Source organism: Staurois parvus, unplaced genomic scaffold, assembly GCF_062004578.1.
Source record: "Staurois parvus isolate SC_StPar_1 unplaced genomic scaffold, SC_StPar_1.0 ptg000571l, whole genome shotgun sequence".
Classification (NCBI taxonomy): domain Eukaryota; kingdom Metazoa; phylum Chordata; class Amphibia; order Anura; family Ranidae; genus Staurois; species Staurois parvus.
This window is the reverse complement of record NW_028318367.1, coordinates 859,134-875,334: the sequence shown is the minus strand read 5'-3', so window position 1 is coordinate 875,334 and position 16,201 is coordinate 859,134. Positions and strand designations below refer to the sequence as shown.

The 16,201-nt window shown below is 45.0% G+C and overlaps 2 protein-coding genes across 2 annotated transcripts in view; one reads left to right on the top strand and one right to left on the bottom strand.

Annotated features, from left to right (window-relative positions):
* The window catches only part of LOC149450562 (uncharacterized), a 191,811-nt gene that overhangs the window by 44,723 nt on the left and 130,887 nt on the right, over window positions 1-16,201 (bottom strand). The gene's annotated exons all lie outside the window — the stretch shown is intronic.
* LOC149450563 (uncharacterized) lies at window positions 11,081-13,155 on the top strand. Its single transcript, XM_089691764.1, has one exon. It carries the CDS (start codon window positions 11,144-11,146, stop codon window positions 12,368-12,370), a length of 1,227 nt encoding a protein of 408 aa, XP_089547890.1. The 5' UTR covers window positions 11,081-11,143; the 3' UTR covers window positions 12,371-13,155.

Sequence of the window (16,201 nt, the reverse complement as noted above, 5' to 3'; positions counted from 1 at the left end):
TACTTTCATTTCCCAAAGTTATCCGTCTACAAGGAGACCTGTATAGATCACATGATGGCACCAATGAGGATGGAGGAGGACCGGAGTCACATGACTGAGAAGATACTAAACCTCACCCTGGAGATCATCTACCTGCTGACCAGAGAGGTGAGGAGGATTGTGGGAGGTCACATGACATCACTTATCTCTATTAATAAAACACAGACCTGACCGGAGAGGTGAGGAGGATTCTGGGAGGTCACATGACATCACTCTTATCTCTATTAACCTCCCTGGCGGTATGATTATTTCAGATTTTTGGTGCTGAAAGCGGTACATTTTTTTGCATGGAAATATGTAGTTTTTTATGGTAGGCCTGTAATTTTTAGGAATAACTCACTGAAATCTGTCCGAACAAGAGTCTAGTAAACATTCCGGATATGATAAAATTTGAAATCCGAAATCATAAATTATAATTTAATAAATAATCATAAAAAATAATAATAATAAATGTAATTCAATAATATAATCAAACCAAAAACACTGAAATGTGAAATATAGCGCCAAGTTCGCACATCGCTGAGCTCAGTCACAAAATCATTTTCGGTGTCTGATGAGGAATTTCCCCCACCAATCATTATCACTCAATTCTGCAAGTGGTTCTGATTTATTATCGCTGTTCTCTAGCCGGTCTAAAACCGCTTTTGACGTAAAGGGCCGCTTTTTGGACGCCATGAACTTTTCTAAGTTTCCAGGCAGAAAGAACAGTTAAAATGCAGGCAGGGTGCCGGACAAAGCACTCGGGACAAAATGTATGTGAAATGGTTTGAAACAGCAATGTTTTACTATGTAAAATTTTTTTAGAAAAAAATTACATTTTTAAAATTTTCAAATTTCCCGGGGCGCCCGACGTCACAGGGTCCGAAACACAGAAGCAGGATGCCGGCATTGGCCGGAGGAGATGGCCGGGGACGCTGCAGGGGACACATTGTGGGAGCGCAGAACAAGGTAAGCGCTGAAGGGGATCCCTATGCAGCATCTCATGGTAAGCCCGAGTGTAGCTCGGGGTTACTGCTTTTGGTACTGAAACTTTACCCCGAGCTACACTCGGGAATACCACCAGGGAGGTTAATAAAAAACAGACCTGAACAGAGAGGTGAGGAGGATTCTGGGAAGTCACATGACATCACTCTTATCTCTATTAATAAAACACAGACCTGACTGGAGAGGTGAGGAGGATTCTGGGAGGTCACATGACATCACTCTCATCTCTATTAATAAAACACAGACCTGACCGGAGAGGTGAGGAGGATTCTGGGAGTCTAACATGATATTCCTATTGGTTCCTCAATACAGAGATTTCCTCTTCTGAAGCCAGGTGATCATATGACCATCACAGTGCCTCCATGTGACTCCCTAAACCCTGAGAGACACAACATGCAGAAGATTCTAGAAGTCACCAAGAAGATGATGGAGCTGCTGACAGGAGAGGTGAGCGGTGCCGGGAATTCTGGGACATTCTCCAGTAACAGACAAGGGATGTGTCTGGATGGTGACTGTATCATTGTGTGTGTCAGGTTCCTATAAGGTGTCAGGGTGTCACTGTCTATTTCTCCATGGAGGAGTGGGAGTATTTAGAAGGACACAAGGATCTCTACAAGGACGTCATGATGGACAATCAGCAGACTTTCAGGAAGATTGTAAGGAAGGAATTTCCCTGGAATGAGACGATATTGAAGCTCACCCTGGAGAACCTCAGCCTGCTGACTGGAGAGGTGAGTGTAATGAAGGGGTTAAATAAAGAAAAAATCCTCTTGTGCTGCCAAACCTAATATGATGAACTAAGAGTGTCTGCAAACACCAAACTGCGTTCCCACAACACTACAAAATAAATGGAGAGATAAATAGTGCTGCGCTACTCACTAAAGCTAACCATAAAGTAAACACCTGACAGAGCCCCTAACTAAGGTGATAGAAGTGCATACCTAGAGAATCACCAAACACAAGGGAAGGAAAAGATCCAGAGAGAATGGATGTCCTGCTAGGCAACACCAAATGTGAACAAACCAATGAGTGCAACTTCAACAAATGTGCAAATAGATAGTCTGAGTAATATATATCAAGGCATAAATAATAATACACAGTATCTCCCAGAAGTGACTCCACCCCTCACATTTGTGTCAATATTTGATTCTCTCTTTTCATGTGACAACACTGAAGAAATGACACTTTGCTACAATGTGACGTAGTCAGTGTACAGCTTGTATAACATGTAAATTTGCTGTCCCCTCAAAATAACTCAACACACCGCCATTAATGTCTAAACCGCTGGCAACAAAAGTGAGTCCACCCCTAAGTGACAAGGTCCAAATTGGGCCCAAAATGTCAATATTTTGTGTTGCCACCATTATTTCCCAGCACTGCCTCCTTCCTCCTGCCGGTGACCCCTCTAGTGATATAAAGATCTATATAGAGGAATCGGGACCTCCTTCCTCCTGCCGGTGACCCCTCTAGTGATATAAAGATCTATATAGAGGAATCGGGACCTCCTCCCTCCTGTGGACCCCTCTAGTGATATAAAGATCTATATAGAGGAATCAGGACCTCCTTCCTCCTGCCGGTGACCCCTCTAGTGATATAAAGATCTATATAGAGGAATTGGGACCTCCTTCCTCCCGCCGGTGACCCCTCTAGTGATATACAGATCTATATAGAGGAATCAGGACCTCCTTCCTCCTGCCGGTGACCCCTCTAGTGATATAAAGATCGATATAGAGGAATCAGGACCTCCTTCCTCCTGCCGGTGACCCCTCTAGTGATTATAAAGATCTATATAGAGGAATCGGGACCTCCTTCCTCCTGCCGGTGACCCCTCTAGTGATATAAAGATCTATATAGAGGAATCGGGACCTCCTCCCTCCTGTGGACCCCTCTAGTAATGCATCCTAGATTTCTTTTTGCTTTCCCCACTGCTTGGCCACACTGTTTGCTCATTTTGCAATCATCTGAAATAAGTACCCCTAAGTCCTTTTTCTCTTTAGTGCTAGCCAACACTGTACCCCCACATTGAACTGAAATTTCCACTTCTCTGATCAATCTTCCAGCAATGCCAGAACCTGTTCCATGTTACAGACACCTCCAGGGATATCCTCCCTATTACACACCTTTGTGTCATCAGCAAAGAGACATCCCCTTACCCAACAACCCTTTAGTTCTATCACTTACATATAGAACAGGACCAAGTACAGAACCTTGGGGGACACCACTAGTGACTGCTCTCTGTTCCGTGTGAACCCCATTTACAACCACACTCTGGTATCTCTCCTTTAGCCAACTGCACATCCACTGAACCCCCCAAGGGCTAAGTCCTAGCTTGTCCAACTTCTGTATTAGATCATTATGTGGAACTGTATCACATGCCTTGCTGGAATCAAGATATTCTATGTCCACAGCACCACCCTGGTCCAAAACATTGGTAATATAGTCAAAAAGTCCAATCAGTCGAGTCTGCCATGGTCTGCCCTCAGTAAAGCCATGCTGCTTTGGATCCAGCAAGTTGTGTGTTTCTAGATGATCAATGATCCTTCCTTTCAGGAGTGATTCCATTAACTTGACTACCACCGAATTTAGACTCACTGGCCTGTAATTGCCGGCTTCTACCTTGCTGCCCTTCTTGTGGATCAGTACAATATTAGTTGTCCGCCAGTCATGGGGAACTTCTCCTGTTAGAAGAGATTGATTAAAAAGATCAGTTACTGGTCCAACAACTAGACCTCGAAGTTCTCTGAGATCTCTGGGATGATCCATCAGGGTCCATTGATTTATTAATCTTTAACTGAGCCAGTTCCCCTGCTACCTCTGTCTCCGGAAATCCTAAAACTAATCCATCGTTACTAGAACCAATATGATTTCCCAACTTATTATTGTTAGTATAATTGACTTCTGAGAAGACAAAAGTCATTGTTTAAGTGGTTTGCTACATCCAGGTCTCCCCCAACATAGGTGTTGTGCCCAGATTTCATTTTAGTGATCCCATCGTATTTTTCTATCACTAATGTACCTAAAAAATGTTTTATCTCCTTTCTTCATAGATTTAGCAATTTCCTCCTCTTTCTGTGCTTTGGCAGCGCTGATAATGTGTTTGGCCTCCTTTTGTATATTTTTATACTCTTCTCTGTCAGCTCCACCTCCTGTTTCCTTGAATCTCCTACATGATGATTTCTTTTCCTTTACTATCCTACTTCTCTCTTTAGTGAACCATATTGGTTGTCTCTTCTGTTTATTCTTACTAACTTGCCTGACATATAATCTAGTTGCCTCCAGGATGGTAGACTCTAACAGTGCCCACTGATTACTTACTCCGGTCCTTTTACTCCAACCTTTCAACTCATTTTTTAGAAATTCGCCCATTTCACCAAAATTTGTCTATATGGAATCAAAATCTTTTGTTTTTGTATATGATTTTTCAGTTCTTATTGTAATATCAAACCAAAGACATTGGTGATCACTAGAACCCACATTTTCTCCCACCTCAACATTAGACAGTCGATCCCCATTTGTCAGTACTAGGTCTAGAATATGATCACCTTGGGTTGGATTCTTTACTGTTTTAGAGAAGCCCCATTCAGTGGTTCCATTACATCCCTGCTCCTGCTTGTAATAACAGTTTGAGAATTCCAGTTAATGTCAGGCGTGGTGACGTTACCCATAATGAAAACCTCCCCCTTTATTGCCATTTGAGTTATCTCATCAATCAAGAAGTCATCCTAATCTTCAGCCTGTCCTGGGGGTCTGTATATGACACCAATTCTAAAGGAAGATCCCTCTCTGGTTGGAAGGCAGACCCAGAGGGTTTCCAGTATTTCATTTGTTGTTTGAATTAATGTTCTCCCTATGCTATTTCTGCCATATATGACAACTCCACCTCCCCTCCCCCTACTCTGTCTTTCCTGTATAGTGTATAGCCTGGTATAGTTCCCAGTCATCTGAATCCTTGAACCACGTCTCTGTAATTACAACAAGGTCCAAGTGCTCCCTAGACATAAGAGCTGTCAGCTCACAAAGCTTGTTGCCTAAACTCGGATCATTAGTGCAATGACATGACAAGCACTGCCATCTACTGCTTTATGTTTACCAGCAGAAACTGTAACTGAAGTGACCCCATCAGCCCCGTCCTGAGCAACACCAACCTCACATTTGTTTCAGCCTGCTGGGGACAGAAATGATCCTCAACAATGACATCTCTGCCCCCATTTCTCAGGTTAAATGCATGTCCAAAAACCTCCTAAATTCCATAGTAAGGAGCTGAGCGCCCTTGTGTGAGGGAGGCAGACCATCTCTATTGTACAGCTCAATGTCAGACCACCTGATGGCATCATGACTAACACAACCAAAACCTTCAGCTTTGCACCAATCCTTTCACCAAACATTGGACTCTGATATACCAAGTACTTCCTCTTGTTGTCCATTATGGACAGGTAAGACCTCTTTGTATCACACAGAACTGTACAGGAGTCATGAAGAAATCTACCGACAATGACACAAGAAGACCTCATCGTATGACCACAAGATCCTCGAGAATCCAGAATCCCATCACCATCCCCCCACCTCCATCCCTGATCCCTACAAGACAGAAGACACAGAAGATTCTAGAAGTCACAGAGAAGATGATGGAGCTGCTGACAGGAGAGGTGAGCGGTGCCGGGAATTCTGGGACATTCTCCAGTAACAGACAAGGGATGTGTCTGGATGGTGACTGTATCATTGTGTGTGTCAGGTTCCTATAAGGTGTCAGGGTGTCACTGTCTATTTCTCCATGGAGGAGTGGGAGTATTTAGAAGGACACAAGGATCTCTACAAGGACGTCATGATGGACAATCAGCCGCCCCTCACATCACCGGGTAAGAGGAGACTTTATTGTAAAGGAGAGAGCAGTACGGAGGATCCACCTAGATCCCCCATCATCTGATAAACACATAGAAACAAAGAATTCAGTCTCAGGAGATGGGAGGAAGCGGTGTGGGACCTCTGCAGCTTGTCTCATGTGGACATCTAGGCCACCACTGAGTGCTGAATACCAATATTATGAGTCCTGACCCTTACACTGTATAATTTATATTGTACATTACATCTTTCTGACCCCTGCACTATATACTCTATGTTGTACATTACATACTCCTGACCCCTGCACTATATACTCCATGTTGTACATTACATACTCCTGACCCCTGCACTATATACTCTATGTTGTACATTACATACTCCTGACCCCTGCACTATATACTCTGTGTTGTACATTACATACTCCTGACCCCTGCACTATTAATATTATACAGGATTTATGGTGCCAACAGTTTGCTTAGCGCTTTACAATATAACAGGAGACAATACAGCAACAATACAGTTCAATACAAGAGGGATAGGAGGACCCTGATCCTTGGAGCTTACAATCTAGGAGGAAGAGGCTAGTAGTACAAAAGATAGTAACTGTGGGGGATGGACTGGTAGGAGTAGAAGATTCCATTATTAGCTGAAGGCAGGATAGGCTTCCCTTAAGAGTTGGTTTTCAGAGATTGCCTAAAAGTGAGCAGAGTAGGCGATAGTCTGATAAATTGGGGTAGAGAGTTCCAGAGGATGGGGAAAGTTCTGAAAAAGTCCTGGAGATGAGTACTGGAGGAGGAGAAAAGGGAGCTAGAGAGTAGGAGGTCTTGCAAGGAGCGGAGAGGACGGTTTGGGTGATAGTTAGAGATAAGATCGGTGATGTAATTTGGGGCGGAGTTATAAATGGCTTTATATGTTATTGTTAATGTTTTGAATTTTATCCGTTGCGCAATGGGAAACCAGTGGAGGGATTGGCAGAGAGGGATGGAGGACACTGAGTGGAGGCCAGTGGGGGGATTGGCAGAGAGGGGTGAAGGACACTGAGTGGAGGCCAGTGGAGGGATTGACAGGGGTGGAGGACACTGAATGGAGGCCAGTGGAGGGATTGGCAGAGAGGGGTGGAGGCCAGTGGAGGGATTGGGAGAGAGGGGTGGAGGACACTGAGTGGAGACCAGTGGAGGGATTGGCAGAGAGGGGTGGAGGACACTGAGTGGAGACCAGTGGAGGGATTGGCAGATAGGGGTGGAGGACACTGAGTGGAGGCCAGTGGAGGGATTGTCAGAGAGGAGTGGAGGACATTGAATGGAGGCCAGTGGAGGGATTGGCAGAGAGGGGTGGATGATACAGAACGGTTAGTGAGGTGGATGAGTCTGGCAGCAGCATTCATGCTAGACTGAAGAGGGGATAGTCTGCGATGAGGTCGGCCAATGAGGAGGGAGTTACAATAGTCAAGGCGAGATATAACAAGGGAGTGAATAAGTTGCTTAGTGGTTTCCGAGGTTAGGAACGGGCGTATCTTGGAGATGTTGTGGAGGTGAAGTCTACAAGATTTAGACAGCAATTGGATTTGGGGGTGAAAGGACAGATGGGAGTCTAGGATTACACCTAGTACCCTGGCATGAGGGGAGGGACTGATGGTTGTATTATTGATCTTGATGGAGAAGTCAGGGGAGGGGGCACGGGCTGGGGGGAATACTAAGAGCTCAGTTTTGGAAATATTGAGTTTGAGGAAGTGGAGTGACATCCATGCCGATATGTCACTTAGTAGGTTAGTAATGCGAGAGGAGACTGAAGGGGTGAGGTGAGGAGGAGACTGAAGGGGCGAGGTGAGGGGTAGAAAGATAGATTTGTGTGTCATCAGCATAGAGATGGTACTTAAAGCCATGGGAGTTTTCAAATGAGCAAGGGGGAGGTGTAGATGGAGAAGAGAAGGGGTCCAAGGACAGAACCTTGAGGGACCCCTACAGAAAGAGAGAGTGAAGAGGAAGCATTATAGGTAATGCTGAAGGAGCGCTGTGATAGGTAGGAGGAAAACCAGGAGAGAGCAGAGTCTCTGAGGCCAAGAGAGTGGAGTTTTTTTTTGAGGAGGGGATGGTCAACCATATCAAAAGCTGCACAGAGGTCAAGTAGTAGGATTATGGACTAATGGCCATTGGTTGGGAGGAGTACGGAGTAGTGGCCATTGGTTGGGGCTAGTAGGGAGCAGTGGCCATTGGTTGGGATGAGTACGGAGTAGTGGTCATTGGTTGGGATGAGTATGGAGTAGTGGCCATTGGTTGGGATGAGTATGGAGTAGTGGCCATTGGTTGGGATGAGTATGGAGTAGTGGCCATTGGTTGGGGTGAGTACGGAGTAGTGGCCATTGGTTGGGATGAGTATGGAGTAGTGGCTATTGGTTGGGATGAGTACGGAGTAGTGGCCATTGGTTGGGATGAGTATGAAGTAGTGGCCATCGGTTGGGAGGAGTACGGAGTAGTGGCTATTGGTTGGGCTGAGTACAGAGTAGAGGCCATTGGTTTTTGCAGTTAGTAGATCATTAGTGAGGTTTAGTAGGGCAGTTTCAGTGGAGTGTAGAGAGCGAAAGCCAGACTGTAAAGGGTGAAGAAGGTTGTTGTCGGTGAGGGAGGAGCTCAGGCGATTGTAGACTAAGCGTTCTAAGAATTTAGAGGTAAATGGCAGCAGGGAGATGGGTCTTAAGTTGTTCAGGTTGGTGGGGTCCAGGGAGGGCTTGTTAAGTATGGGAGTGATGTACACATGCTTTAGAGGGGAGGGGAAGGCACCAGTAGAGAGGGAAAGATTGAAGATGTGAGTGAGGGAGCATAGGATGGAAGAGGAGGGTGACCGTAGTAGTTGTGAGGGGACAGGATCCAGGGGACAGGTAGTGAGACGGGCTTCTGAGAAAACCTTAGTGACCTCTTCAGTAGTAGTGAGGTCAGAAGAGGAAAGTGTTGAGGGAGGTTTAGTATAAGGTATGCTAAGTGGGATGGATGTCTGTGCAGTGGAGATGTCCCTACAAATTGTGCAATCTTGTTTTTGAAATGATTTGCAATCTCGTGAGCAGTGAGTGAGGTGCTGGGTGGAGGTGGAGAAAGTAGAGAGTTAAAAGTAGAGAAGAGACAATGAGGACTGGATGACAAGGTATTAATAAGAGTAACAAAGTCAGCATGTTTGGCAGCATGAAGGGAGGAATTGTATGTGAAGAAAGCAGATTTATATCGGTTGAATGCTTGATGGGATTTGGTTTTACGGCACAATCGCTCCAACGCACAACTATGTCATTTAGGATTTCTGGTTTCAGTCTGACACGTATGTAATGGTCGGGGCCTGATGCTTCGTGTTGTTAGAGGAGCAAGTGAGTCCAGTGTGGGTGACAGTGAACTGTTGTAGACAGCAGTGGCCAGGTCAGGGCAGGACAGGGGAGAGATTCTGTCATAGAGTTGGTCAGTTGCAGAGTGGAAAGGAGCCGGGTTCAAGTTGTGAAGGTTTCTGCGGGTAATTGTTTGCTGCTTGGAGGGATAGGTGTTTGAAGATGAGGAGACTGTGAAGGTGATGAGATTGTGATCAGAGAGAGGAAAGGGGGTGTTTGTGAGGTTGTAGGGAGTGCAAAGATGGGAGAAAACAAGGTCTAATGTATTCCCATCAGAGTGAGTGGAGGACTGTATGCATTGTGCTAATGTATTCCATTTCCACCGCCACCCCTCTGTCCAAGATTTTCTCAGCTCCAATCTAACCTGTTTCATGATGGTTTAATCCCAGCTCACCTCTACATGTTGTCTACAGTAAACATTTAAGCTTCCACTGATTACAGAATACTAATACTGTGAGTCCTGACCCTTATACTATATAACTTGTACATTACATACTCCTGACCCCTGCACTATATACTCTATGTTGTACATTACATACTCCTGACCCCTGCACTATATACACTATGTTGTACATTACATACTCCTGACCCCTGCACTATATACACTATGTTGTACATTACATCCTCCTGACCCCTGCACTATATACTCTGTTGTACATTACATCCTCCTGACCCCTGCACTATATACTCTATGTTGTACATTACATACTCCTGACCCCTGCATTATATACTCTGTTGTACATTACATACTCCTGACCCCTGCACTATATACTCTATGTTGTACATTACATACTCCTGACCCCTGCACTATATACTCTATGTTGTACATTACTTACTCCTGACCCCTGCACTATATACTCTATGTTGTACATTACATACTCCTGTCCCCTGCAATATATACTCTATGCTATACATTACATACTCCTGACCCCTGCACTATATACTCTGTTGTACATTACATACTCCTAACCCCTGCACTATATACTCTATGTTGTACATTACATACTCCTGACCCCTGCACTATATACTCTATGTTGTACATTACATGCTCCTGACCCCTGCACTATATACTCTGTTGTACATTACATACTCCTGACCCCTGCACTATATACTCTATGTTGTACATTACATACTCCTGACCCCTGCACTATATACTCTATGTTGTACATTACATACTCCTGACCCCTGCACTATATACTCTATGTTGTACATTACATACTCCTGACCCCTGCACTATATACTCTGTGTTGTACATTCCATAGTCCTGACTTTTGTTCTCCCCCTCCCCCCACTGCTATATATACACATAATATGGATTCTCTTTTGTTCCTCCCATTTCTTCCCACCTGGACATTTTATATCGGATGATGTGATTGGAGCACAGACTTTTACATGGTGATAATAATGTGATAACATCCTCCAACTTTGGACCCTTAAACAGAAAGTGATAATGAGGGAGGAGTCAATACCCCAATGATGATGGTCTTCAGGATCAGTCCAGTCTTCATCTTGGTTGTTCTCTCCCCATCCTCACTCTCTGACCTCTGGTGGGGCTCAGCCCCGCTGTTCTTCATGACTAAATCATGGACTAAATAAGGAAGTGCAGTACTTCTTGTGTTGGGAAGATGGCGATGAGTGATAGAGGGGGTGGGGACCCTCGTCCTATAATCCCCTCCTCACTGTCCCTCCTATAAAAGACAGTTCTGGTTGTTTCCTCACTCTCTGACTAAGGTCCATGAATAAAGAAATGACCTGGTAGGAGATCAGAGGAGCCATTTCCTAGTTCCCTTGAGGGTGGAATTGTAAGCTCCTCAGAGACCAAGCTGCCTGATGTGGGCGGAGTCCTGGTTTGGGGGAACCAATCGGCTCCTGTCTAGTAATCCTCTTTGTCTTTGTATTTTAGTCCATGGCCGGGAGATGAGGAAAACCTCCGAGGATTGTCTCACTTTGTCTCCAGACTGGAAAGTAGAAGATGAGGACATCACACAGTATAGTCCAGGAGAAAACCCGGCTCCCTCCAATGTCCATCCGGCACCACCCAGTGTAGATGGACCATCGGATTCCTCGTATCCTGAGGAACCTCAGACTGTGCAGGAGCGGGCCGGCCTTCCAAAAGGGAAGAGGTTCTCCTGTACTGAGTGCGGGAAGGGTTTCCATTATAAATCCAATTTTAATAGGCATAAAATAACTCACACAGGGGAGAAGCCGTATTTCTGTCCTAAGTGCAGGAAATGTTTTTCAGATCATTCTAATCTTTTCAGACATCAGAGATCTCACACGGGGTTGAAGCCATATTCCTGTCCTGTGTGTGGGAAATGTTTTGTAGAAAAATCAACACTTATCATACATCAGAGGTCTCACACAGGGGAGAAGCCATATTCATGCCCTGAGTGTGGGAAAAGTTTTTCAAAGAAGTCTGATCTTTACACACACCAGAGATCTCACACAGGGGAAAAAACATTTTCCTGTTCGGAGTGTGGGAAATGTTTTTCAAGGAAGTCCATTCTTTACATACATCAAAGATCGCACACGGGGGAGAAGCCGTATTCCTGTCCTGAGTGCGGGAAGGGTTTATGGTGGAAATCAGAGCTTAATGTGCATAAAAGATCTCACACGGGGGAGAAGCCGTATTCCTGTCCTGAATGCGGGAAATGTTTCTGTTCTAAATCCAAACTTAATAGGCATGAAAGATCTCACACGGGGGAAAAGCCATATTCCTGTCCTGAGTGCAGTAAATGTTTTGTAGAAAAATCAACACTTATCATACATCAGAGGTCTCATACAGGGGAGAAGCCGTATTCCTGCCCTGAGTGTGGGAAATGTTTTTCGAAGAAGTCCGATCTTTACAGACATCAGAGATCTCACACAGGGGAAAATCCATTTTCCTGTCCTGAGTGCGGGAAATGTTATTCAAGGAAGACCCATCTTTCCAGACATCAGAGATCTCACACGGGGGAAAAGCTATTTTCCTGTCCTGAGTGTGGGAAATGTTTCCCTTCTAAATTCCATCTTAATGAGCATAAAAGATTTCACACTGGTGAAAAACCATATTCCTGTCCTGAGTGCGGGAAATGTTTTTCACAAAAGTCTAATCTTAAAACACATCAGAGATCTCACACGGGAGAAGCCGTATTCCTGTTCTGAGTGCGGGAAATGTTTTTCACTGAAGTCCAGTCTTTATACACATCAGAGATCTCACACAGGGGAGAAGCCACATTCCTGTTCTGAGTGGGGGAAATGCTTTTCAAAGAAGTCCAGTCTTTACAGACATCAAAGATCTCACACGGGGGAGAAGCCGTATTCCTGTCCGGAGTGCAGGAAATGTTTTTCAAGGAAGTTCAGTCTTTACATACATCAAAGATCTCATACAGGGGAAAAGCCATTTTCCTGTCCTGAGTGCGGGAAATGTTTCTCTTCTAAATTCAATCTTAATGAGCACAAAAGATTTCACACTGGTGAAAAATGATATTCCTGTCCTGAGTGCGGGAAATGTTTTTCACAAAAGTCTAATCTTAAAATACACCAGAGATCTCACACGGGAGAGAAGCCGTATTCCTGTCCTGAGTGCGAGAAATGTTTTTCACAGAATTCCAGTCTTTATACACAGAGATCTCACACAGGGAGAAGCCATATTCCTGTCCTGAGTGTGGGAAATGTTTTTCAGTGAAGTCCAATCTTTCCAAACATCAGAGATCTCACACAGGAGAGAAGCCACTTTGCTGTCCTGATTGAGGGAAATGTTCCTCACTGAAGTCCTGTCTTCCTGTACATCAGGGATCCCACACAACCCTGGAGGTGTATTAGTGCCTTGAGTGCGGGAAATGTCTTCTAGATGAATGTTGCTGGACATCCCAGCTCTCATGTGGGGAAGAAGCACACCCTGATATACACCTCAGATATACTCCATGGCTGATCTTCATCATGGAAGAAACAGTCCATAAGGAGATCCGAGGTCCCCAAAGACATGGATGAAGTGTGGGACGGGGTCGGCCATTGATGGCAGCAGAAGAAGTTTTCAATGTATTTTCCATGAATGGAAGACATTCCAGCAGCTCAGATGTGATCCTAATAACATTGGTTCCCCCATTCACACAGGAGGAATGGACATGAACTCTCACTGAGGGAATTGCTATACAAACATTCTATGAATAGACCCCCAAATGTCAGGAGACGTTTCTATAAAGACGGGAAGTATGGAGCAGAGAAATGAATAGACCTCCCAGCAATGTTATTACCAGGCTGCAGCTAGGGGGAGCTCTAATGTCACCCCAGCAGAGTGATCCCATCTAGCCCACATTAACCCTCTCACTGCCAGAGCTGTTTCTGCATGATTTTGCACACATGGGAAAATGCAGATTTTGGTCCTGAAGATGAGATAAACCCCCAAACATCTATTCTGTGACATCAGAGGCCCTGGAGAATAAAATGGTGGTGATTGTTAAGGTGTTCCCCGTACACAGATTCCCCTTCATATCCGCCTTTATTTCCTCCTTTCCCCCATTTTCTATGTTGGGATCTTTTCTACAATACTTTGTTATAATAATGGAACACGTTGTGTATTGTATTGTACACCAATAATAATGACTCCGCCCCCACATTCCAGACAAGGGATCTTCCTGACCAATCGGATTCCTTCCTTTACTATTTCCTGATTTTTATGCTTCAATCTTGTTAAATGTAAAATTATAATAAAACATTTATTGAACAAAAACTATTGTGTGTGTCGGTGCAATGACGGCAAACTTCAATATAGAACATTGCTCCTCGGTGACACCTCACACCCTTCAATAACGGCACAGAGTGCGGGGGTCAGCAGTATATCATATACAGCCCACCATACAGAGTGCAGAGGGGGGCTGTAGTGTGTCCCCCCTCCTGATCCATACCAGGCCACATGTCCACAACATGGGGGTCACCTTACCAGGGGGGTCACCTTACCAGGGGGGATTCCCCCAGGCATAGCACCTTGTCACCTTGGCTGGTGGGTGTGGGGATCTGTGGGTGGGGGTCATATTGGATTCTGGAAACCCCCTTTAATAACAAGGGGCCCCCATATACCGTCCCCCATGTGAATGAGTATGGGGTATATAGTACCCGACAATAGCACCAGTCCAATGACAGCTCCCTAAACTGTCATCATCTACATAAGTGAAGGGACAGGGATGGTGGGAACCTTATTACCCAAATGTGACCAGTGACCATATTTGGTCAGTGATGTCACTGCTATCCCCGCCCCCTTCCTTACATGGCAGGGATTCCCAATGACATCACTGATTCCTGGGGGTGTGGCCGCTGTACCCATCCATGTCTTCCTCAGGCACCAGTGACAGCGGGAAGCTGTTATATATAGAAGTGGTAGAAATGTCTCTTCTATGTGTGATGATCGGCTCCTGCAAAACACGGGACCGGAACAGGCAAAGTTTGGTTTGTACTGTCGTCTCATCCCTACTCTCGAACAACTAAACCCAGAGATCATCCCAAGTGGTCATTGTATTTGTCCCTTACATTGGTGACCAATGGGAGAAGGACCCCCTTATATCAGTGGTCAGTGTAGTGGTCCCTTACATTGGTGACCAATGGGAGGACCCCCTTATATCAGTGGTCAGTGTAGTGGTCCCTTACATTCATGACCAATGGGAAAAGGATCCCCTTATATCAGTGGTCAGTGTAGTGGTCCCTTACATTGGAGACCAATGGGAGAAGGACCCCTTATATCAGTGGTCAGTGTAGTGGTCCCTTACATTGGAGACCAATGGGAGAAGGACCCCTTATATCAGTGGTCAGTGTAGTGGTCCCTTACATTGGAGACCAATGGGAGAAGGACCCCTTATATCAGTGGTCAGTGTAGTGGTCCCTTACATTGGTGACCAATGGCAGAAGGACCCCTTATATCAGTGGTCAGTGTAGTGGTCCCTTACATTGGTGACCAATGGGAGAAGGGCCCCTTATATCAGTGGTCAGTGTAGTGGTCCCTTACATTGGTGACCAATGGCAGAAGGACCCCTTATATCAGTGGTCAGTGTAGTGGTCCCTTACATTGGAGACCAATGGGAGAAGGACCCCTTATATCAGTGGTCAGTGTAGTGGTCCCATATATTGGTGACCAATGGGAGAAGGACCCCCTTATATCAGTGGTCAGTGTTGTGGTCCCTTACATTGGTGACCAATGGGAGAAGGAACCCCTTATATCAGTGGTCAGTGTACTGGTCCCTTACATTGGTGACCAATGGGAGAAGGACCCCCTTATATCAGTGGTCAGTGTAGTGGTCCCTTACATTGGTGACCAATGGGAGAAGGACCCCTTATATCAGTGGTCATTGTATTTGTCCCTTACATTGGTGACCAATGGGAGAAGGACTCCCTTATGTCAGTGGTCAGTGTAGTGGTCTCTTACATTGGTGACCAATGGGAGAAGGACCCCCTTATATCAGTGGTCAGTGTAGTGGTCCCTTACATTTGTGACCAATGGCAGAAGGACCCCCTTATATCAGTGGTCAGTGTAGCAGTCCCTTACAAAAGACTAGAAGGTCTAAAAAAAATAAATGAATGAATCACCAGGACCAGATGGCTTGCATCTGAGAGTCCTCAAGGAATGTAGCCAGGTAATTGATAGTCATTCCTCATCTTTAGGAAAGCTTACTGACCGGAATGGTGGCAGCAGATTGGTGAAAATCTAACGTGGTTCCAGTATTCCAGAAAGGACCGAGATACATACAGTTGTGGCCAAAATTATTCAACCCCCACTGAAATTGAGTGTTTTGGCCAGTTTGACATTGCTTTTGATCATTCAGTCATCTTGCTTACATTTACATTAAAGAGGCACTTGTAGGTCAGACAAATATAACATAACAGTTATAATGAAATAACCACAAATGTCTTTTCTGTGCTCACAGCATTATCAGTTTTATTCAACCCCCAAGTGACATTCAATCTTAGTACTTAGTACAGCATCCTTTTACAGTTATAACAGCTTTT